The 24,608-nt window shown below is 48.2% G+C and overlaps 1 protein-coding gene and 2 long non-coding RNA genes across 3 annotated transcripts; 1 reads left to right on the top strand and 2 right to left on the bottom strand.

The window, feature by feature from the left end:
- Nucleotides 1–575: 575 nt before the first annotated feature.
- On the bottom strand, nt 576–6,735 carry LOC126544520 (uncharacterized). Its single transcript, XR_007602182.3, has 3 exons — nt 6,634–6,735; nt 5,948–6,008; nt 576–796 (listed from the first exon to the last, which is right to left on the bottom strand). It is a non-coding gene; the product is annotated as an uncharacterized lncRNA (long non-coding RNA).
- Nucleotides 6,736–10,098: 3,363 nt separating this feature from the next.
- On the bottom strand, nt 10,099–10,695 carry LOC126543274 (uncharacterized; the record flags this gene model as incomplete). The annotated part of the gene is made up of 1 exon (XM_050190405.3): nt 10,099–10,695. A coding segment is annotated over one exon (597 nt), but the record flags the coding sequence as incomplete, so codon positions are not given.
- A 573-nt stretch (nt 10,696–11,268) lies between these two features.
- Nucleotides 11,269–19,763, top strand: LOC140215237 (uncharacterized). The gene is made up of 3 exons (XR_011892179.1): nt 11,269–12,445; nt 13,062–13,122; nt 19,119–19,763. It is a non-coding gene; the product is annotated as an uncharacterized lncRNA (long non-coding RNA).
- The last annotated feature ends 4,845 nt before the right edge of the window (nt 19,764–24,608 follow it).

Here is a 24,608-nt window from a genome sequence, read left to right as displayed (position 1 = left end):
GAGTGAGCCAACGCCGCACAGATTTATGCATCGAGATCGGCATGCACGAGATTGTATGCCAATTCGGGGGCGGTCGAGATTCGCTAAGGGCCGGGTCACGACACCGTTCTGACGCCTGAACAGGTGGCCCGTATGCGAGCGCGCAAGTATGCGCAGGTGGGCCAGCGGAGGAGCAGCGCCTGGGGCTCGATAAAGACCAGCAATGGGTTAGGGCCCCTGGAGACGCAGGCCACGTACCAACCTCTACCACTCTTTCAGCTTCGGGCGTTTAAGCTACAGCTTGGCATACATATTAGCAGCGGTGGTCGCCGCCAATATTCTGCCACCTGGCCTAGTTCTTTCTTTTTTTTTTTTTTCGCGCGCAAAGGCTTTATTTCTCAGCTATTCTTTCCGTTTTTCTTTCTCTCCTTAGCCTTCTCCCAGTTAAGGGCAGCAAACCAGGAGCTCTTCCGGTTAACCTCCCTTTATTTTCACTATCCCATTTCTCTTTCGATCTTCGCTACAACTGCGATACGCGCAAATTGCACACCTTTCTTTCCAGTGCGTGAAATTCTGTCCAAACATAGAGACCAAAGAACGGATGCAGTATTCATTTATTGACACAAGAATTCTTTCCCGACCAAAAAAAGAAACAACGAAATAGTTCAGAAAAATAAAAGCTTCGAGCGTTTCTTCAACGACTTCGGGGATTGTCGTTGCCATAGTCCTCTGGCCTAGCAAGTCGAAGTAGGTAGTCAGCAATGTCCAACAGCAGCTGAATCGTCATTAGAGTCATCTGAAGGTGGCGCTGTAACGCCTGTAAAACAGTGATTTGTAGCAAAGCGATGTCAATCAATCAATCAATCAATCAATCAATCAATCAATCAATCAATCAATCAATCAATCAATCAATCAATCAATCAATCAATCAATCAATCAATCAATCAATATTTTGTTTCCCTCCCCTGAAAGAGCCCTAATGAATGAGCGCTGGCTCATTACAGTACGAAGAAAGCAAGCAAGGACAAAAAAAATGTAAGTGAATGTAAGTAAAAAAAAAACATAAGTAAAGATAAACACAAAGAGGGAACGACTCGGTATAATACAAGAAAACAAACACATCATATCTAAGAGAACAATTACGAAAGACAACAGCCTACTTTCATGAAAGCGCAAGTTTGCAACAAAAACAAGCTCGTAGCAAAACAGTGGTAGCGATTCTGGAAAAAGGTAGCAATATGGACATATATAAATGTTGTGGAAGGTTAGGTGTTGGCTATTGCAAGCAGGAACATAGAAATGTCTATGCTCCCTGGCGATTCTACGCAGAATTCGGAACACAATACGACTGAGGAGTTCGGGGCCGATAAGAAGATCTTCAGGAGTTTGAAAAGTAGCAGAAGGTCAGTACGATTACTTTGGCTACAAAGTGGTGTAGTGACGATAATCTATGAATGGAAGGACAACATTCGGTGCTGGTGTTAGCAAAGCGATCATGCTCTATGCTTAAAAACATTCTCCGGGCCCGTGATGTTATGCCATTTATGGGTTTACAACTGCGCATCGACTAGTATTCAACTTGGCGAATACGAATTGTGGCGTATAACTTGAGGAAAGGTGCTGCAGAATATAATTCTCCTGATATTCTGTAGATAGAACGGAGAGAGCGCGGATACTGCATAGGAACGTGCTTTGTGTTTTTTTTTTAATTTCATCACTATCATTGATCTCGAAGATCTCACAAAATGGAACGGAATACACGAGATAGGAAAACAGAATACTCGTCATTCTGCGAGCGAAATACATAAGTCTTGGTCTCGACACAATTCAGAAAAAGACAATAATCAAAGGGGCGATATTGCTCAAGAATATTGGTGCAGCACAGTCAACTGGATGTAATGGGTCCGTCCAATCCTATAGTGCTGGCTTGTGTGGCTGGACATATTTCGTTAAAAACACCTAATTTGTATTGTATTGCATTAAGAAACGAAGGAAAGCTTAACGGCACTTCAGGCTCGTATTATTTATCGCTTCATAAAATATTGGCTAATGGGTTTTACAATGACTATCGCACTTTGCGTTTGCTGCTTACAACTAAATCCAATTGACGACTGGTAAAAAGAACTAAAGATGGAAACAGCGCATGCGTTCATCGTACCGTGTTCTAACCCTACAGCCATGTACCAGGAATTGATTTTGAGCAAAGCTTTGTTTAAAAATTAAAGGCTTTTTGCATTTGAACTTATCACCTTAGTATTTAGTGGTAATAAATGTTTGTACGAACAACAGCCGACATGCAGGCACACCGAGGATGCCGAATAGGGCCCGTATTCAGAAAAAAAAATAATATAAAAATTTTTTACGCTAGAAATGTAAGTAAAAAAATTCTAACCAATCCTGATGCAGGACATACCATTAGCGAAGGCGACCTACCAATAGCGAGGAACACTCACAGACAAAAAACATTGTTAACTCCGCACTATTAGTTTACTGAAGATGCATTATGAGTATTATAGAAGAGGCGCAATGTAGAATGTTCCTTTCAATAAGATATCAACCCTCTGTCTTCATGCGCGAGAGACATCAAAGACAATATGAATAGGGATCTTTAAGACACTGTTTAAGTAAGTGCCCGAGCAACCGTTTTACGGAGGCAAGAAAGGAGACTAGGGGCGTGATCGAAAACCGCTACTCGAAACGCGCGTTCAGTTTGTGTTCACTTTTGCTTCACGCGATTGGCCTTTGGCCGCGCCGAGTCGTCAGCGGGGCACGGCTGACGACTCGGCGCGGCCAATCGCGTGAGGCGAAAATGAACACAAACTGAACGCGCGTTTCGAGTAGCGGTCTTCGGTCGCGCCCAAGCTTTGAACTTGTACGGGGGTAATTCCACGCCAGCCGTACCAACCTTGGCGGTCGACCGTCAGCGATTTCTTTCTAGAAATTTTAGGCCCTTGCGTACAACACGAAAAGTCATTCCATGAAGTAGTTTTCCCGGAAAAAAAAAGACTTTTTCACCACTCAAGCAGCACTTGAAACTTTCTTGTATAAAGCACGAAAGTGGGTGCACGATAAAAGGCGTTGCGAAAAATAGCGTTTCATCAATAACAAATGGGCACATAATTTTCTCAGATAAATCGCCTAACACATAAAATGGCGTTACGCGATTATTAGCCATTGTTTCATTTTCATAAGGCGTTAAAAATGAAAAATACTGATCCATATTTTTTTTTTCAATAAGATGCCTCCACACAGAATGAGAAATTTTGTACAAGCTAAGTGCCCAGGAGGTGTACTTTACGAGAAAAAAGTTTTTGGGTAGATACGTTGCGCCAAGGGAAGAGAAGCGCAGTCAGGACGGCAGAAAGTTATGTGCGATGATGAAATTAGGACATTTGCAGGCTCAAGTTGGCATCAGCTAACGCAAGGCAAGGGCAAGTTGGAGATCGCTGGAAGAGGAGTTCGTCATGCAGTGGACAAAATAGGCTGATGATGACGATGGTGATAACGATGACCATGTTGAGCATAGGTGTACGCAGGCGCCGATAAATGTGCAGTACATTCATTTGTGGATTATATTTAGCCGCCAATTGAACACTAAGGCGTTCTCATTAAAACTATCCTAAATAGCGCTTCCGATGGTGCATTGTACTTTTTCAAACCTCAGTGTCTGTTATCAAACTAATTGATGTTTTAGGCGACAAAAAAAAAATATCGCCACCGATTACGATATTCCTAATGCGAAATTTGAGAGCAGCTCTATACGTGTTTTCATTTCGCGATACATTGGTTGGCGCGTGGCGGGGGCAGTCTGTCTCATGCGGCAGGTTGCAAATGGAGCGAAGTGTGGCGCGACTGCCTCGCAAATCGTGAGATCGTGAGAGGCAGCGCGTGGGCTGAGCGTGGCCGCGATTTACAGCAGCCGCCGCAAACCGACCTCCGCTCACGCAGCGCTTTGTTTCCATACCGACGGCGCGCGCTACTCTGGCGCCATCTGGTAGCCATCATCGCCACAGAGCCTGTCACGCGCGGCACTATGCTTTTCTTCTCACGCTATCGTCACACCCTCCTCCCCCGCTTCCTTCCTGACGCCCTCTTCGCTATCGCAGTGTTTTCATCCCCCGGCCGCACTTCGCGTTCGCTCTTTCATCATTCGCTGTGCTCGGTGTTCGCTCGATTACGAGGGACGACAACCCCCGCCACAGGTAGCGGCGCTGTAAAAAAAAGTTTCGAAGTTTGTCTCCCGCCGCTCTCGAAATATTGCCACATGTAGGTAATGGCTCGAGGGCAAGAGTGGGTCAAGCCCAAAAGAACCTCGAAGACTGCGCGTTTTCCCTGCTCGCGAGCCATCCCCGACTGACGCGCTTTCATTACTAGTCTTTAGTAGTCATTTCAGTCATTATTAGTCATTACTGGTCATTACTAAGCATTTCTAGCCATTTCTAATTAATTGTAGTCGTTACAAGTTGTCGTTAGACATATTGGTCATTTCGTAGTCATCAGCAGTCATTACAAGTCCTTTTAGATATTATTGGTCATTACTAAGCAATTTAGTCATTTCAAATCAGTTGTAGTCATTACAATTCTCCGTTAGACATATCAGTCATTTCGTAGTCATTAGTAGTTATTACAAGTCATTCCAGTCATGATAAGTCATTACGGGTCATTACTAAGCATTTTAGTCATTTCTAATCAATTGTAGTCGTCGCAAGTTGTCGTTAGACCTATTGGTCATTTCATAGTCATTACAACTCATTTCAGTCAATATTAGTCATTACTGCTCACTAGTAAGCAATTTTTGTCATTTGTAATCATTTCTGGTCATTACAAACCGTCGTTAGACATATTAGTCATTTCGGAGTCATTACAAGTCATTAGTAGTCATTATTGCTCATTACTAGCCATTATTAACTTCTACCAATCTTTATTATAACGTTATCAGTCACTTACTGTCACTCTCAATAATATTTCATTCTTTAATCTGTCTTCATATGGCGTGATGACGCACTTCGGCGGACATTCCGGCGGTCATGTCTGCTGACACAAACTTCACCATGAGCCTAGAAAGGCTTTCGCCTTAAAACGTTTAGGTTGTATGGAAGGGGTTGTGGAGGCAGACGCGTAGGGCTCCAAGGCCAGAGCTCCACTAGCCTCAGCAGCCCGCCGTGCTTGGTCGAGGAGTGCCTCTCGACCCTGGACTGAGGGTTCCTCCCACACTGCTCTCGCCATTCAAATATAATTAATAAAGATGTTTTACTCTCGGGTCTCCTTTTCTTCGCGAGTGAGCCACGTCTGCCAATGCTCCGTCCTGAATTTTTTTGCGCCGGAATGCGAGACGTATTAATTTTGAGTGGCCCGAGCTCCCATTCCCACGCAATGTGGGCGAGAGTTAGCTGGTCTTCGCACCACGTGCAAGTGGGGTGGGTGGAATGGTTTAACCGTAGTTGCGGGTATGTGGGTGTTCGTTTTGGTAGTCCGAGGGCAGCCTTGGAGGCGGTACGGAGAAGCGTATCAGCTTGTTTGACCTCGGCCCTACTATAGGTTCCAGGCAGCTGAGACCGTACATGACTCGGCAAACTACAAATGCGCGAATTACGCACAGTGCTTCCGCCTCTCCAAAGCCTTTGCGATAGTAGATAACTCGTACCATGCGTGCAATTTGTTCAGCTGTCGCGCGAAGAGGTTTAAGTGTGTAGTCCGCATGCCTATTACCCTGTACCCCGGGAACAAATACCCGTGCTTTGGCTGAAAATTCTCCCATTACAGCGCGGCCGTGACATAAGGCGAAGTCGAAAAACAGAAAAGGAAAGGGTATGCGGAATTACGGGACGGCAGTTTCGCCACATCGCGCAGTTGGCTTCCGCGAACGAGGGTATCAAGTCTCTGTGGGCATCCATTGCCTTTCTCCAAACGCTACTGGCCATGTGTGAATAATATCTATATCTACATATTTTTTTGAAGAATATCCCACCTCGCTGCGTCGTCTTTCCTCCTCCAGGTCGAACTCCTCATCTTCCGGGGTTGGAGGGCGCCTGCATGGAACACGAAGCACGAAATTCTGCAGACGCACTTGCGAGCACAGTAAGTGCAAGCCGTGTGACAGATGCCGCGAGGAAGTCAGCAATCCTGAGAACGAGAGTATGTTCGCCCTTCGCCGTTCTGGGCAGTTGTGCAGCGAATATGTAGCTGACGCGAGTCGAGGCCGGCTGTACAAAGCGTAGCTGCTGTAAACAATGCAGAACGCCTAGAATTTCTTCGCACCTCAACAACGGCGGCTCATTAAACAAGCGAGAGAAATGGTTACCGAATTGCGACCACACTGCAACCTTCGGATCCATGCGAACCTGGCTCCTGTTGACGAAGCAGTTGGTAACTACAAGCCAGTCCAAATAAGAAATGGGCGCTAGTCGTGATAGCTAGCAAATTGATGCCGTAGGCTGCCCGTTATTAAAATAAAAAAAAAAAAACAGGAATGAAAAGCTCGCTGAACTTCGCTGCATCATTTGTGAAGTTGGTGCACGTGTGTGCCTCTCAGAGCGGTCTAGAGTCGTACTTCGGCAATGGAGAAAGGAATATTAAGTACTTCTTGCTTTCGATGGAGCAAAAGTTACTCTACAAACGACAATATTTTCCTGAGATGGGAAGTTGTTACCTTACCCTTCCATTTTAGATCCGTTGACTGAAGGCTGTTTTCTCGTAACGTTATCTGCTGTGCGTCTGAATTCCGCGCTTTGCACTCCTCCTAGCGGCGTCTGTGGAGCGGTTTCGGAGTTCATCTCGGAGGACAGGAAAAGCGCGAAGTATCATTGTACACTTCAAGATAAGTAATTATGAAGCGGGCATAAGTGTTGTCTAAAATATGGTGGTTGCGACATGTTTTCGGCTCCTGCAGTTGCTTCTGGCGGTAGCAGTCGGTGAAGTGTGGCCTACGAGATCGGCATCCGTTTCTCCGGTAGAACACTTACTGGGAGAGAGGCTTATGATTCGGACACCACCTGTTGCTGTGTTCCAGGGAAGAGTGAAGTGCTGTAATTTTCGGATACGCGCATTTCTTGCTTCCTGTAGTTTGCGATATGGCATCATTAGTGTGAAAGAAATTTAAGAACATCGCTGCAAGAGCAGCTTTCGACAGCGCCAGTGCTATAAATCTCCCCATAGCACATAATGTATGCTATTCATCGGTATCCTAACGATTCTTTGTTATTTTCATCGTCAATTAATTATATTCTTTTCAAATGGTGACCGAGGTGAAGCGTAGTTTGTTTTGTTTGTGCAATTATCCTCCATCAAAATTCCGTTTCGCAGGTTCTCGCTTTTCCGGCGGTGTTTGACGGGCGAAAGCAATTTAATTCAATGTGAAAGTCGACTGCATTGATCGATTGGTGTAGTCGTTTTGTTGACTTCATTCATTAGGCTGCTTTGCTTGTGAAACTGTTTCCGGATTGTAATGGCCGCGACGCCAGATTTGTAGATTTACCAGTGTGCGGTCGTTTCTCTCCTGGAGCAGCAAGTGTGATAACGCGTGCTTTCGCACTTGATAGCCCCAGCAGTGGCTAGTCGACGGAGAGCGGACCACGTTCGTCTAGAGCTCGGGCACGCCTTTTTGCCAGGGATATGGCCGCAGCTGGAGAGGAACATTGAGTTTTCCAACTGGTTGCAGCGATGTCATTTAAGCTTATTTAAGGGCACGGTAGCGGTCTGCAGAGGAGACGACTACGCAACACGCGTACAGCTATCTGCATTAACGCTTTCGTTACTTCGCTCACGTTCGGACGTAACTTGTGAAGCCTGTCCGCCGCTGGTGTTGGCCTTTGCCCGACTCAACGCCGGATCCATGCGATCTTCTGAGGAGCTCATTATCAACAAGATCATGGACTTAGCACTTTATTAGAATCATATTTTTTAAACAATATTGGTTTCTTCGTGCCTCTACCTGTGTTCGCGTCTTCATCGACTTCTTTCGGTGGAGTCATGAGCAAGTGAAAACTGAATAGAGACATGCAACTGGTGAACAGAAATAACTCTAGTTTCGGAACCATAAAGTTGCTATATCATGAAGGATGTCTTGATACTTCTTTCTACGATAACTTGGTGAACGCAAAGGAAAGCCAGCAGCAGTATAATTTGACACACATTGACAGATAGTTTGCTAGCGTGTGTTTCTTGTTAAAAGGAGTTTCATAAGGCGGGCTTTGCCACAGGAATATGCTTTCTGGAAAGAAGCCAGCTTCTCAATCATTTTACGGTTGCTCATACGAGAAGCGTGCATTTTCATTATATTACTCGTCGGTGTTACACGCAAGAGTCGACCTTCGGTATCAATAAGGGGGAAGCAAACGAGAGACGATATCTGCTACCAACCAAGGCATGCTGAATTCCTAGGGCAGCGTGCAACGTGTCGCACAACAAAGACAGTATGTATTTTTGTGATGAGGCCGTAAATGAGCGTCGAAAAAGTAAATCATGCGCGGCGGCAGTGTTTATAGTACACAAAAATGAACTCCCGATTGCCCCCCCCCCCCCCCCCCCCCTCCACAAATTTCAGGGGCATAAGGTCATACTGTAATTGGACAGCGTCGCTGCTCTAGACTCGAATAATAAAATGCCTGATCTTTACCTATGGCGTTGGAACAAAGATGCCACCGTCTTTTGCAGGCGTCTTGATCGGGATGGAAGATGGAGCGAATAATAACGAAGCAGATAGCCTGCTGTGCCACCTTGGTTCAAGTGTGCGTTGCTCTAAGTGTGTGACTCTTTCCTTTCTGGTTAACAGTATGTGCGCGTGCAGGGGAGCCGCAAGAGTCGGCTGATGACGGGGATGCTTGTGTTGTGGCAGCAAATGTGATGGCTTTACAACAGCCGCTGCTTCTTTAGCTCGCATGCGTACCCGTCTCCTAAGGGTTGGCGGTGTCTCGACGGGGGAGGGTGTTACATTCCGGAGTAGTGTAAAACCTAACCACGGTAATGTTTTCATTATATGTTACGGGGATGTTGGGAATATAGAAGATTGTATTTACAACATATATATATATATATATATATATATATATATATATATATATATATATATATATATATATATATATATATATATACAAAATAAGTCAGAGTAGTTAAGATGGCTGACCACCAACAACATGCAGCAGCCAGCGTTTCTTCTGCCTGTCTTCTTTCATCCTTCCGTAACAGGAACCCCGGGTGGTGAAGCGCCGTCTCGGCGCATGGCAGGCGAAGAATTGTGAGCGAAGTATGGCTTCAGCCGCGAAACGTGGACGACGTCAACAAGCGTCAGACTTGAGGATGCATCAAACTGTAGCAGCGCAGTCTCGTAATTTACGTCGTTAACTTGACGTAGGACTTCATAAGGCCCTGTGTAGCCAGAGAGAAGCTTCTGGGAGAGGCAAACCCGACGACATGGTGACCAAAGGAGCACCCAAGCACTTGGCGCGAACTTAACATCACCATGGCACCAGTCATAACGCTCTTTTTGTATATGCTGCGAGGCCAATAAACGAGATCGGGCGACTTGACGTGCCATGTGAGCGCGATCGACGACTTCACGAGCGTACTCAGTTGTAACACGTGGCACAGAACGGAGAATGGTGTCAAACGGCAATGTGGGGTCGCGACCATACAAAAGATAAAAGGTGACATGACACCACAGATATCCTGTGGTGTCATGTCGGGACGAGTTATACGCGAACGTCACGTAGGCCATCGTGGCGTCCCAGTCGCGGTGATCGTTGGAGACGTACATCGACAGCATCTCTGTGATTGTTCGGTTGAGACGTTCCGTAAGACCGTTCGTTTGTGGGTGGTTGGCGGTGGACAGCTTAAGGTTTGTGTTCACTGGCAGAAGAGCAGAGGAGGTCGTCGACAACTCCAGACAAGAACGAACGGCCGTGGTCTCTAAGTAACTGTCGAGGTGCACCATGGTGGAGAATGACGTCGTGGAGGAGAAAATCGGTGACGTCTGTTGCGCAACTAGTCGGCAACGCCTTTGTGATCGCGCAGCGTGTCGCATAATCAGTAGCGACGGCGATCCACTTATTCCCTCTAGTCGTCGTCGGAAAAGGGCCAAGCAGGTCAAAGCCTAAGCGAAAGAGCGGTCCAGAGGGAACTTCAATTGGATGGAGTCGTCCGACAGGTGGCCTGGGCCCAGTCCTTGCCAAACTTGTCAACCAGCTTGCGCAGGTTTTGAGTGGACGCCTCACGTATGGCGAACACATGGTCCACCAACCATGTCATGCACAACGCATTAAGCTTCTCGTCAAAGAACTCTGCACCCAGCTGGCCCGCCAGCAGTGGCATGCACTCAATGATAGCCAGCCGCACGTGCCACTTGGAGTCTTCAGCCAGCTCGACGATGGCTGGAAGCAGAGACTGCGAAAGCTGCTGGATGCCAATGACCTCGTTGACGCAGTCTAGGTTGGAGGCGATGTTGAGTCGAACCTGGGGACACTCGTCCTTGAGCTGCGAGAGGAACAGTGGGAGGAGGTGCTCCACGGTGTTATGCTTGCGTAAGATGGGAGAGAGACCCATGATGACGGAGGCCAGGACCGACTTGACGTGTTGATTTGGGTCAGAGACGAGGTCCTTGACGTAGGGCAGGATGTTGCTCATAATCAGCTGCTCCTGCACTTCAGGAGGCAAATTCTGGCAGAAGTCCTTGACCTTGCGAGCGGCAGCTGCCCGCACTTCAGCCTCGCAGTCCTTTAGTAGGTTTGTGTTTAGTGATATTTAGTCATGTGCACATAACGCAAACATTGTTTGTTTGTTTGTTTTTTGCTCCCTATTGCATAAATAAAAAAAATCTGCTTATTATTCGACGATGGAGTTCCCAGTAATAGGGTTATATATTTCAATCTAGACGGCAGTACTAATTTAAGTAAATTTCTTCGTTTGCATATTCGTCTGAAGAAACTGTAGAAGCTGTTACAATTTGGGTATTTCCACAAAGTGGTACACTAGGTAAACTCCTTAAGGCTGTGTAATAGGGTAGAGCTAATATCTGGGAAGTGCACGGTTAAAGCATGAATTCTTATCTTTGGGTGCTGCCAAAGTGGCTGCTGTATTATCGCGTCACGATAGCTGCAGTCTATCCAAGCGCTGCCAGCTGGTTGTCGAACGCTCGGAGTTGCCGCATCTCAAAAGCTTCGTCGATATGAACTTGACGCTGGCACGTAGAGTTCAGGCTCATGTTGAGCGACCCGACAGGGTGAACATGCGCAGCATGACTTCCTTGCGGACTACAGTTGCTTCACACTTGATTTATAAACGTGTTGCTCAAGATGCACAAGAAAAGAAAAAGAGGACAGGACAGAGCACAGTTTACCAACTTCATTTATTGAAACGACGGAAAGGGGCCTCATATGGGCAGCCTAACCACATGCGCCACCTGGGCGCGCAATAACTAGACAATCAAATTGCCACCACCAACATGTGCTGCATGTGACGTCTGCGGCGTGGAAGAGAACATGGAACATTTATGGTGCCATTGTCATCGATTTCAGTCGGAAAGACAAACATTATCTAAGGCATTGCGACGACTGGACGATCGGCCGTTGTCTGTGCTGGTGGTGCTTGAAGACCGTTCCCATCGATCGTTTGCCCACAAAGCTATGAATGCACTTTTGTCTTTCTTGAGGGCGAGTGGCCTATGTGAACGTCTTTGACTCGCTGAGGCGCGGTGCGTGCGTGCGCGAGCTCACCGCGGCTTTCCTCCCCCTCCCCTCCCTCTCTCTATCTTATCTTTCTATTAGCTCTTTCCCCTCCCCAGAGTAGGGCAGCCAACCAGACGCATTTCTGGTCAACATCCGTACCTTCTTTCTTTATTTCCTCTTCCTCCTCCTATCTTTCACTGGCGAAAAAAAAAATAATACGACAGAGGAAAACTCATCCTCAAGGCTATGGTCGGATCAACGGCAAAAAAAAAAAAACAGATATACAACAAGAATGAAAAAAAACAAAACAGGAACGATTCGGACACCACCTGTTGCTGTGTTCCAGGGTAGAGTGAACTGCTGTAATTTTCGAATACGCGCATTTCTTACTACCTGTGCCTTCCTATATGGCATCATTAAGGTGAAAGAACACCGCTGCAAGAGCAGCTGCTGGAGCCGAAAACATGTCGCAAACGCCACATTTTAGACAACACTTATGCCCGTCTCATAATTACTTATCCTGAAGTGTACCATGATACTTCGCGCCTTTCGTGTCCTCCGAGATGCACCTCGAAACCACTCACACAGACGCCGCTAGGAGGAGTGCGAAGCGCGGAATTTAACCTAGGTAGGACATTAAGTAGTATAATAGCAAGAGCTTGGTGGCGCAACCCACGGCCCCGTTCCTAAGGCGACACTCATAACATCCATCTATACATCCATCCACCCATCCATCCAGGGAGCAGACGAACAGTAGGCAACCTTACGAGAACACAGCCTTCAGACAACGGATCGAAAATGGAAGGGTAAGGTAACAACTTCCCATCTCAAGAAAATATTGTCGTTTGTAGAGTAACTTTTGCGGCATCGAAAGCAAAAACTATTTAATATTCCTTTCTCCATTGCCGAAGTACGACTCTAGACAGCTCTGAGCGGCACACACAAACCAACTCCACAAATGAAGCAGCGAAGTTCAGCGAGCTTTTCATTCCTGTTTTTTATTTTAATAACGAGCAGCCTACGGCAAGAATTTGCTAGCTATCACGACTCGCGCCCATTTCTTATTAGGAGTGGCTTTTAGTTGCCAATTGCTTCGTCAACAGGAGCCAGGTTCGCATGGCTCCGAAGTTTGCAGTGCGTTCGCAATTCGGCACCAATTTCTCTCACTTGTTTAATGAGCCGCCGTTGTCGAGGCGCGAAGAAATCCTGGGCGTTCTGCATTGTTTACAGCAGCTACGCTTCGTACAGCCGGCCTCGACTAGCGTCAGCTACATATTCGCTGCACGACTGCGCTGAACGGCGAAGGCCGAACATACTCTCGTCCTCCGGATTGTTGACTTGCTCGCGGTATTTGTCACACGGCCTGCACTTACTGTGCTCGCAAGTGCGTCTGCAGAATTTCGTGCTTCGTGTTCCATGCAGGCGCCCTCCAACCCCGGAAGATGAGGAGTTTGACCTGGAGGAGGAAACCCAACGCAGACAGGTGGGATATTCTTCAAATATATATATATATATATATATATTATTCATACATGGCCAGTAGCGTTTGAAGTAAGGCAATGGGATGCCCACACAACTCGATGCCCTCGATCGCGGGAACCAACTGCGCCAAGTGGCGAAACTGCCGTCCCGTAATTGCGCGTCCCCTTCGCTTTTCTGTTTTTCGATTTCGCCTTATGTCACGGCCGCGCTGGAATAGGAGCATTTTCAGCCAAAGCACGGGTACTTGTTCCCGTAGTACAGGGTAATAGGCATTCGGAGTACACACTTAAAAGTCTTCGCGCGACAGCTGAAGAAATTGCACGCATGGTGCACCGAATTATCTACCATCGCAAAGGCTTTCGAGAGGCGGAAGCGCTGCGCGTAATCCACGCATTTGTAGTTTCCGAGTCACGTACGGTCTCACCTACCTAGAACTTATAGTAAGGCCGAGGTCAAACAAGCCGATACTCTTCTCCGTACCGGCTCCAAGGCTGTCCTCGGACTACCAAAACGAACACCCACGGATCGCTTTCTAGACCTAGGCATACAACACTCTGAGGAGCTGAGGGCCGCCGTCCTCATGTCGCAACGAGAAAGACTCAGCCTCACGCCCACGGATAGGGAGGCCCTACGCGGCTTAGTGTATCTCGTGCGGCTGCAATGCAGTGACGAAGAACACGCACCCCTTTCCGCCAATATACGAACCCAAATGCGCAGCGCGCCTACACCGAAAAAAAAAAACAGTAAGGAACGGACCCAGACACACTTTACGCGGTCCCAGCCCGCTGTGAAACACATGACTTTTCACTGGTCGTCGTTGGCTCGGCCCGCAGGCCAGGTATATTCACCTGCGCCTCAGCCAAGAGTAGCTCGGCAGCAAACACGGTGGAAGCCCTAGAGGTCGCCCTCGTAATCGAATTCTAACCTCACGGACTCTCAAATAGCGTGCCGTTATTTTAACAGCGGCCGAGTTCATACGTGTGTCGCCCTACTACTAGGTGCAACACTACATCAGGGAGGCAGAATCGGGTGGCGCCCGGGACACAGCGCAGCCACGGGGAAAGACAGAGCGGACAGTGCAGCTCAAGCGATTATTCACCGAGCGGGTGTCCCCCGACCAGACACCCTCCTCCCGTTCCAGCCGTCCACACGCCCCTGCATATCCTAGAAGACTACTATCGAGAAAAGGACAGCGCTACCCCCTGTCACACCCACAGTTAGGTGTAAGGGAAGCGTATAAGTGGCACCGTCTGCAGACAAATACATAACCTGAGCTCAGGCTCAGGTTAAACCATTCCACATACCCCGCTTGCCCGTGTTGGGGAGGCCAGCTAACGCTCGCCCACATTGCGTGGGAATGGCAGCTCAGTCCACTCAAAATTAATACGCCTCGCAAATCGGCGCAAAAAAAAAAAAAATCATGGAGGGAGCTTAAGCTTCGCCTTCAAGAGCGGAACGCGATAGCGTTACCGCACCCCGTTCGCACCGCCCACTCATTCGCTCGGCATGCTCTTGAGTCACACAAAGTCGAAACGTGCGCCTGAACAAGCGGAACGAACAAAAAAACTCGGTGTCTCGGAGGGGGAAACGATCTACGCGAGCCAAACGTCGTGATCGGCACGGACAGCCGGGCCACAACGCGCCATGAAGGCGGACGCGATCATGGAGCTGACGCCTCGATGGGATCGTCCTCTGTCTCGCTTGGGAGCAGACGCATGACTCCTCGCCAGCAGCACGGCACACATCGCAGGGGACGCTTTCCCACCAGACGCGCTACGGCACCGCGTTCACTTCAGAAGCGTCCCGCATCGGACGCTGCACCTAAGAATCGAGCTGTGAGCGCGAAGAGGAGCCGCGTCGCTTAAACACGAGGGTTCGAGTGACGTACGCTGCAAGTTGGAGGGGAGAGAGCGAGAAAACCTATTAAACGCAAGGGTATTGGGGCATCCTCGCACCGGTCCCCGCAAGGCCCCAATGCGCTCAAACGAGACGAAAGGGAGAAGCGGGCGAGTGGCGCGCCACCTGTCGGGGCAGTGCCGTACATTGTGAGGAGGGGGTCTTCTGTGTTTGCCGCACGATGGCTCTGCGTGTGCGCCAAGCGCAGAAGAAATGTAGCGGAAACGTACTTCGCTACGTGTTTAACTGCGACTTCTGTAATTTACATGCTCATAATTAGCGATATACACCGCAGTATAACTTTCTACGGCACGTTTCTAAGGCAACACCGCATGCACTAGAGGCGCTTTTGTCTCGCTTTGAACCGTCGAACTCATGGCTGAGTGGTAGCGTCTCCGTCTCACACTCCGGAGATCCTCGTTCGATTCCCACCGAGCCACTCGGAAATTGTATTTATTAATGAATTGCTTCCGGGATTTTTGTCTCACGGCCAACGCCGCTGACGTCGACGACACCGGCTTTTCTGCGACACGAGCTCCTTAACGCTGTAGGTCCACCTGCTTTAGCGCACGGTTTCTCTGCACACACTCCGCTATCGGCACGGGAACGCTCGCGTCCATAGATCCCAAGTTTGCCGCCAAGAGGCCTCGCGCCAAGGACGAACCATATTGCCACATGTAGGTAGTGGGTCGAGGGGAAGAGTGGGTCCGCCCCAAAAGAACCAAGAAGACCGTACGTTTTCCCTACTCGCGAGCCAACCCCGCCCGACGCGCTTTCCAAGAGCCAGCTGTTTTAATAAACTGGCTCTTGGAAAGCGCGTCGGTTGGGGATGGCTCGCGAGCAGGGAAAACGCGCGGTCTTCTTGGTTCTTTTGGGCTCGACCTACTCTTGCCCTCGAGCCATTACCTACATGTGGCAATATTTCGAGAGCGGCGGGAGACAAACTTCAAAACTTTTTTTTTACAGCGCCGCTCCTTGCGGCGAGCGTTGCCTTCCCTCGTAACCGAGCGAACACCGAGCCCAGCGAATGATGAAAGAGCGAACGCGAAGTGCGGCCGGAGGATGAAAACACTGCGATAGCGAAGAGGGCGTCAGGAAGGAAGCGGGGGAGGAGGGTGTGACGATAGCGTGAAAAGAAAAGCATAGTGCCGCGCGTGACAGGCTCTGTGGCGATGATGGCTACCAGATGGCGCCAGAGTAGCGCGCGCCGTCGGTATGGAAACAAAGCGCTGCGTGAGCGGAGGTCGGTTTGCGGCGGCTGCTGTAAATCGCGGCCACGCTCAGCCCACGCGCTGCCTCTCACGATCTCACGATTTGCGAGGCAGTCGCGCCACACTTCGCTCCATTTGCAACGTGCCGCATGAGACAGACTGCCCCCGCCACGCGCCAACCAATGTATCGCGAAATGAAAACACGTATAGAGCTGCTCTCAAATTTCGCATTAGGAATATCGTAATCGGTGGCGATATTTTTTTTGTCGCCTAAAACATAAATTAGTTTGATAACACACACTGAGGTTTGAAAAAGTACAATGCACCATCGGAAGCGCTATTTAGGATAGTTTTAATGAGAACGCCTTAGTGTTCAATTGGCGGCTAAATATAATCCACAAATGAATGTTTTGCACATTTATCGGCGCCTGCGTACACCTATGCTCAACATGGTCATCGTTATCATCATCGTCATCATCAGCCTATTTTGTCCACTGCATGACGAACTCCTCTTCCAGCGATCTCCAAATTGCTCTTGCCTTGCGTTAGCTGATGCCAACTTGAGCCTGCAAATGTCCTAATTTCATCATCGCACATAACTTTCTGCCGTCCTGACTGCGCTTCTCTTCCCTTGGCGCAACGTATCTACCCAAAAACTTTTTTCTCGTAAAGAACGCTATTTTTCGCAACACCTTTTATCGTGCACCCACTTTCTTGCCTTATACAAGAAAGTTCAAGTGCTGCTTGAGTGGTGAAAAAGTTTTCTTTTTCCGGGAAAACTACTTCGTGGAATGACTTTTCGTGTTGTACGCAAGGGCCTAAAATTTCTAGAAAGAAATCGCTGACGCTCGAGCGCCAAGGTTGGTACAGCTGGCGTGGAATTACCCCCGTACATCTTCAAAGCTTGGGCGCGACCGAAGACCGCTACTCGAAACGCGCGTTCAGTTTGTGTTCATTCTCGCCTCATGCGATTGGCCGCACCGAGTCGTCAGCCGCGCCCCGCTGACGACTCGGCGCGGCCAAAGGCCAATCGCGTGAAGCAAAAGTGAATACAAACTGAACGCGCGTTTCGAGTAGCGGTTTTCGATCACGCCCCTAGTCTCCTTTCTTGCCTCCGTAAAACGGTTGCTCGGGCACTTACTTAAACAGTGTCTTAAAGATCCCTATTCATATTGTCTTTGATGTCTCTCGCGCATGAAACCAAAGGGTTGATATCTTATTGAAAGGAACATTCTACATTGCGCCTCTTCTATAATACTCATAATGCATCTTCAGTAAACTAATAGTGCGGAGTTAACAATGTTTTTCGTCTGTGAGTGTTCCTCGCTATTGGTAGGTCGCCTTCGCTAATGGTATGTCCTGCATCAGGATTGGTTAGAATTTTTTTACTTACATTTTTTAGCGTAAAAAATTTTATTATTATTCTTTTTCTGAATACGGGCCCTATTCGGCAACCTCGGTGTGCCTGCATGTCGGCTGTTGTTCGTACAAACATTTATTACCACTAAATACTAAGGTGATAGGTTCAAATGCAAAAAGCCTTTAATTTTTAAACAAAGCTTTGCTCGACATTAATTCCTGGTACATGGCTGTAGGGTTAGAACACGGTACGATGAACGCATGCGCTGTTTCCATCTTTAGTTCTTTTTACCAGTCGTCAATTGGATTTAGTTGTTGTAAGCAGCAAACGCAAAGTGCGATAGTCATTGTAAAACCCATTAGCGAATATTTTATGAACCGATAAATAATACGAGCCGGAAGTGCCGTTAAGCTTTCCTTCGTTTATTAATGCAATACAATACAAATTAGGTGTTTTTAACGAAATATGTCCAGCCACACAAGCCAGCACTATAGGATTGGACGGACCCATTACATTTAGTTGACTGTGCTGCACCAATATTCTTGAGCAATATCGAACCCTTTGATTATTGTCTTTTTCTGAATTGTGTCGAGACCAACACTTATGTATTTCGCTCGCAGAATGACGAGTATTCTGTTTTCTTATCTCGTGTATTCCGTTCCATTTTGTGAGATCTTCGAGATCAATGATAGTGATGAAATTAAAAAAAAAAAAAACACAAAGCACGTTCCTATGCAGTATCCGCGCTCTCTCCGTTCTATCTACAGAATATCAGGAGAATTATATTCTGCAGCACCTTTCCTCAAGTTATACGCCACAATCCGTATTCGCCAATTTGAATACTAGTCGATGCGCAGTTGTAAACCCAAAAATGGCATAACATCACGGGCCCGGAGAATGGTTAACACCAGCACCGAATGTTGTCCTTGCATTCATAGATTATCGTCACTATACCACCACTTTGTAGCCAAAGTAATCGTACTGACCTTCTGCTACTTCTCAAACTCCTGAAGATCTTGTTATCGGCCCCGAACTCCTCAGTCGTATCGTGTTCCGAATTCTGCGTAGGATCGCCAGGGAGCATAGACATTTCTATGTTCCTGCTTGCAATAGCCAGCACCTAACCTTCCACAACATTTATATATGTCCATATTGCTACCTTTTCCAAAATCGCTGCCACTGTTTTGCTACGAGCTTGTTTTTGTTGCAAACTTGCGCTTTCATGAAAGTAGGCTGTTTCTTTCGTAATTGTTCTTTTAGATATAATGTGTTTGTTTTCTTGTATTATACCGAGTCGTTCCCTCTTTGTGTTTATCTTTACTTATGTTTTTTTTTTTACTTACATTCGCTTACATTTGTTTTCTTTTTTTGTCCTTCCTTGCTTTCTTCGTACTGTATCGGTGAGCCAGCGGTCATTCATTAGGGTTCTTTCAGGGGAGGGAAACAAGCTATGAATTGATTGATTGATTGATTGATTGATTGATTGATTGGTTTGTTGTCACCGCTTTTCTACAAATGACTGTGTTACAGTGGTTACTGGCCCACCTTGAATTGACCCTGAGGACGATTCGGCAGCTGTTGGACATTGCTGACTACCTACTTCGACTTGCTAGGTCAGAGGACTATGGCAACGATAATCCCCGAAGTCGTTGACGAAACGCTCGAAGCTTGTATTTTTCTGGACTTTTTCATTGTATTTTTTTTTTTTGGTCGGGAAATAATTCTTGTGTCAATAAATGAATACTGCATCCGTTCTTTGGTCTCTATGTTTGGACAGAATTTCGCGCACTGGAAAGAAAGGTGTGCAATTTGCGCGTATCGCAGTTGTAGCGAAGATCGAAAGAGAAATGGGATAGTGAAAATAAAGGGAGGTTAACCGGAAGAGCTCCTGGTTTGCTGCCCTTAACTGGGAGAAGGCTAAGGAGAGAAAGAAAAACGGAAAGGATAGCTGAGAAATAAAGCCTTTGTGCGCGAAGAAAAAAAAAAGAACTAGGGCAGCTGGCAGCAAATCGACGGCCACCGCGGCTGAACTCTGGCGATATGTAAGCCAAGCTGGAGCTGAAACGCGCGCAGCTGAAACAGTGGTGGAGGCTGGCTCGTGGCCTGCGTCTCCACAGGGCCCAAACCCATTGCTGGCCTTTATCGAGCCCCAGGCGCTGCTCCTCCGCTGGCCCACCTGCGCATATTTGCACGCATGCATACGGGCCACCTCTTCAGGCGTCAGAACGGTGTCGTGACCCGGCCCTTAGCGAATCTCGACCGCCCCCGAATTGACATACAATCTCGTGCATGCCGATCTCGATGCATGAATCTGTGAGGCGTTGGCTCACTCAGGTACCAATAGTTCCGCAGCACGCTCCCTCATTTATACACTTGCGACTCTGCGTTCGACTGGGAAAATTGTTCTCGGATTCTCTTCGCGATGAAGTTCAATGGATAGCCGAAGGGACAACGTCCAAAATTCCTGGACATGCTCAGTACCAAGGACAACTGAATCAATCTTAGTTTTGCGAGAAATGAGTCTGTTTTTACGAAAAAAAAAATAATATACAATCACCTGGCCAGTAAGAAGCGCTTTTTGAGAACTTTGCTTAGGTCCCAAAGAAGTAGTGTTGTGGATACTGTTCTAAGAATATTTGTAGTGAAAGACTGCGGGTCAAAAGCTTTGATTTCCATTGATTACGACACAGTATCACCGCTATGTTATTGAGGGAAAAATCGCTAAAACAGAATTTTGTACCATATTGGCCAATGTTCATATTTTTTTGCTCCACATCTATAAAAATCAAAGTTATTGCCGTGAAAGCCGTTGATAGTTCAGGCTAATATATTCACTCCTGTCAGCACTAAAAATTTATGAGGACTGAAGTTTAGGGCACGTTAGTAAGTTACCACTACATTAAAAAGTTTTCTTTTTAAAGTCATCTCTGATTCCCAGCCGAGCACGCCATCCATAACAGAATTGCCGAGTATATCGAGACCAACGACCTTTTCCCTCACAACATGATAGGTTTCAGGCCAGGCCTCTCCACACAGGACGCCATGAAGCTTATCAAGATACAAATCCTGGAACGCTGCACTCGGGACACGAGAGCCGTCCTTGGTTTGGACCTGGAGAAGGCCTTTGATAACATCCGTCACGAGTTCGTCCTCGACGCCATCTCTAAGCTCAACCTAGGCTCGTCCTTCCATGCCTTCGTCAGGTCTTTCTTGAGCAAACGATGCGCCATCCTCAAGGCTGGAGATTTGGAATCAGAGAAAATGGAGCTGAGCAGAAGAGGCACCCCCCAGGGGTCAGTCATCTCACCGCTCCTCTTCAACATCGCAATGGTCGACCTCTCAAGGTATCTAGGCAAGGTCCAGGGCATCGGTCACACGATCTACGCGGACGACATCCACGCACTGTCTGGTGCGTGGGTGGCAGTGACGGACAAGTCGAAGCCGCTCTTCAGGAAGCTGTCGACACTACAGAGCGCTTTCTAACCGACACGGGACTCCGGTGCTCCCCAAAGAAATCGGAGCTCCTTCTCTACAGCCCAAGTAGAAAGGGCCGCAAGCCACAGAACTGGAAACCCCCCACTGAAATTGACATCAATCTCTACACCAATTGGGGAGATCCCATTCCCAAAGTCGCGTCCATTCGAATCTTGGGAATGACACTCGAAGGGGCGGGCACGAATAGCATCACCATTCACAAGCTAGCAAAAAAGACGGATAGCGTCATCGGTGTAATCAGGCGGGTAGCTAACAGAAGGAGAGGCCTGAGCGAAGAGAATCTGTTAAGGCTAGTCCACGCTTTCTTGTTGTGCCATTTTACGTACGTAGCGGCCATGCACGTCTGGAAGAGGGCCGAGCGAGACAAGCTAAATGCCATGATAAGGAGGGGGATCAAGAGCGCGCTCGGACTACCAAACTACACACGCACCGACCGACTCCTGCAGTTGGGTATTCATATACCCTGGAAGAGATTGAAGAAGCACAAGAAAGGGCGCAGATTCTCAGGCTCTCCGGCACCAGGGCGGGCAGACGACTCTTAACTGAGATGGGCGTCCCCCCGGCCACTGTCGAGGACGCCTACCAGGGCCTTCCGAAAGAGCAGAAAGATAACATCATCATATCGCCCGCCCCGCGCAATATGCATCCCCAGCGCAACGTAGAAAGAAGGAAGGCCAGAGCGGTGGCGCTCCTACGCCGCGCAACAGAACTCCCTGGCGGCGGCTGCTTCGTTGACGCGGCCCAGTATGGCAACAGCAACAATTTCACGGTAGTGTCAATCAACCACAGGGGTTCAACCATTAACGCCGCTTCGGTACGAAGCACGTCGTCGCGTGCGGCCGAACAAGTGGCCATTGCCTTGGCCCTCCTGGACGACGGACATGCCAATATCTTTAGCGACTCCAGGGCAGCCATTCGCGCCTTCAGCGTTGGCGCCGTGTGTAAGGAAGCCTGTCGCATCCTCGACGGCGAAAGCATCGCCACCCACACTCTCACGTGGTTCCCCGCTCACATGGGATCCGTCATGGGAGGCCCCACAAACCTCAACGAGCTGGCCCACTCCAAGGCGCGAGGTCTCGCTTTCCGCGACCATGGAGAACTCCAACGCCGGCCCGCCGTGGTGGAGAACAGAGATCAACCGACCACATACAACGAAATTGCGCAGCACTTCTATCTCGGCAGGAGAGACTTTCCCCTTCCACACAAGAAGTTAAATAGAGCGCAGGCATTGACCCTCAGATTATTGCAAACAGGCTCATATCCCAACCCGGCTTTATTCCACAAAATTTATCCCGACACCTATGCCACTAGTTCTTGCAGACACTGCAATGACATCGCTAGCCTAGACCATATGCTCTGGCGTTGCCCCTCGTTACGAGGCACAGAACAAAGCAATGAGGACAAGTGGTTCTCCGCTATCAGGAGCCCCGATGCCGGGGCGCAACTATGGGCTGTCCAGAGGGCCCACGATGCGGCGGTCGGGCAAGGCCTGACTGTCCCAACGTGGGAGCGGCCCGCAGCGCGCTGAGTCGCGTACCTCAGGACCTTATTAAAGTTTTGCATCCATCCATCCATCCATCCATCCATCCATCCATCCATCCATCCATCCATCTCTGATTCCCATAAAAATTTACTAAATTAAGTGCATTACAATAAGCTAAAGCAACCCGGAAGAACATTTCCGATTATTTTCTTAAATTCGAACTACAAAACGAGAAATGTTGCCTCTGCGACACATCGGGTCGCTCCAAACGCTCCAGGGGCCCTATAACGTAAAACTATTCCAATATGTTTCTATTCCAATCTCCTGACGTCAAATTTGCGTAACCACCGACGCAAGCACCGGGCGGTCACCCGCAGGGTTGTCTGTACAGACCAATCAAACACTCTCCTCGTTCTTAGGAGGTCACTTTTGTTTGCTTGAAAAACGAATAACATTGCCTACACTGAGCGGGTTGTCGTATCTAATTGGCTGACAAGAGGCGAGGAGAACGCTCAAGTGGAGAGGGATTCGCTGGGGCAGAGCCAGTGCACTGAATATCGATAACCGGATGAAGAGGGTGGTGCCGGCGTCTGCGATTGGTCGGCTTTCCCTTACTTAGCTTGTGGGGGCTGGTCAAAAATCGCGGCGGCATGCAACGGAAACTTAAGAATGACGCTAAAACTGACCTTCAGCAAAGAAGAGTTGGCAGAATGAGGACGTAAACGTGCCGAAAGTGCTCGAAAACCTTACACGGCCACGCAAGAAGCTTTATTATACGCAAATACACCCATGCTCTCCGGCAGGTGCGAGTGGCCAGCGTCCCAGCGATCGGCGGCAGTCATCTTTTATTCCTTTCGGACGGGGCAGCCTGCGGCTATTCCGAAGAAAATTCAGTTTTGTTCGGCATATTAATGCATCTTTATCGCGTACACGTCACTTTGACGCGGTGAGTTCGTGCGGTTTTGTGACGTCGCGTGACAGGCAGGTGAAGTGGGTGCAGCCCGAAAACTTTTTACCAATAGCCGAGAGCTAACGGCGAAAAGGGGTCGAATCAGAAATAAGTGGTTTTCTTTTTTCTGTCAAATCATGCATAATCAGTGTGTACACATCATATCAGATGGGAAGCTATCGCGGTTTTAGTGACATCGCGTGACAGACAGGTGAAGTGGGGGTGGTCGAAAAAGTTTTTGACCAATCGTGGAGGGCTGATAGCAGAATTGGAATAGAAAAGCTTGGAATATTTTTACGTTATAGCGCCCCAGGATGCTAAAGACAGCGCCGTTTGACAAAAAAAAATCGTTTGTTGAGAAAACTCAGCGCGTACCTGGACGGGGGCCTCAAACACCGCGCTGAGCGCGGCGACACAACGCTGGGGAGTTGTCACGTGGTTTGGAGGGCTTGCTCTCGATGCCAGGGGTGCTATAACGTAAAGCTATTCCAAACTTTTCTATTCCAATTCTGCTATCAGCCCTCCACGATTGGTCAAAAACTTTTTTCGACCACCCCCACTTCACCTGTCTGTCACGCGATGTCACTAAAACCGCGATAGCTCCCCATCTGATATGATGTGTACACACTGATTATGCATGATTTGACAGAAAAAAGAAAACCACTTATTTCTGATTCGACCCCTTTTCGCCGTTAGCTCTCGGCTATTGGTAAAAAGTTTTCGGGCTGCACCCACTTCACCTGCCTGTCACGCGACGTCACAAAACCGCAAAAACTCACAGCGTCAAAGTGACGTGTACGCATTAAAGGTGCATTAATATACCGAACAAAACGGAATTTTCTTCAGAATAGGCGCAGGCTGCCCCGTTTCGAAAGGAATAAAAGATGGTTGCCGCCGGGTACTCATCAGATCAGGCGCTGGGTACTCGCACCTGCCGGAGAGCACGGGTTTATTTGCGTATAATAAATATTTTTGCGTTGCCGTGTTACGTGTTCGAGTACTTTCGGCATGTTTACGACCTCATTCTGCCAACTGTTCTTGGCTGAGGATCCGTTTTAACGTCATCCTTAACCTTGCGTTGCATGCCGCCGTG

The sequence above is a fragment of the Dermacentor andersoni genome, chromosome 1, assembly GCF_023375885.2.
Source record: "Dermacentor andersoni chromosome 1, qqDerAnde1_hic_scaffold, whole genome shotgun sequence".
Lineage (NCBI taxonomy): Eukaryota > Metazoa > Arthropoda > Arachnida > Ixodida > Ixodidae > Dermacentor > Dermacentor andersoni.
This window is presented reverse-complemented; position numbering and strand designations above follow the sequence as displayed.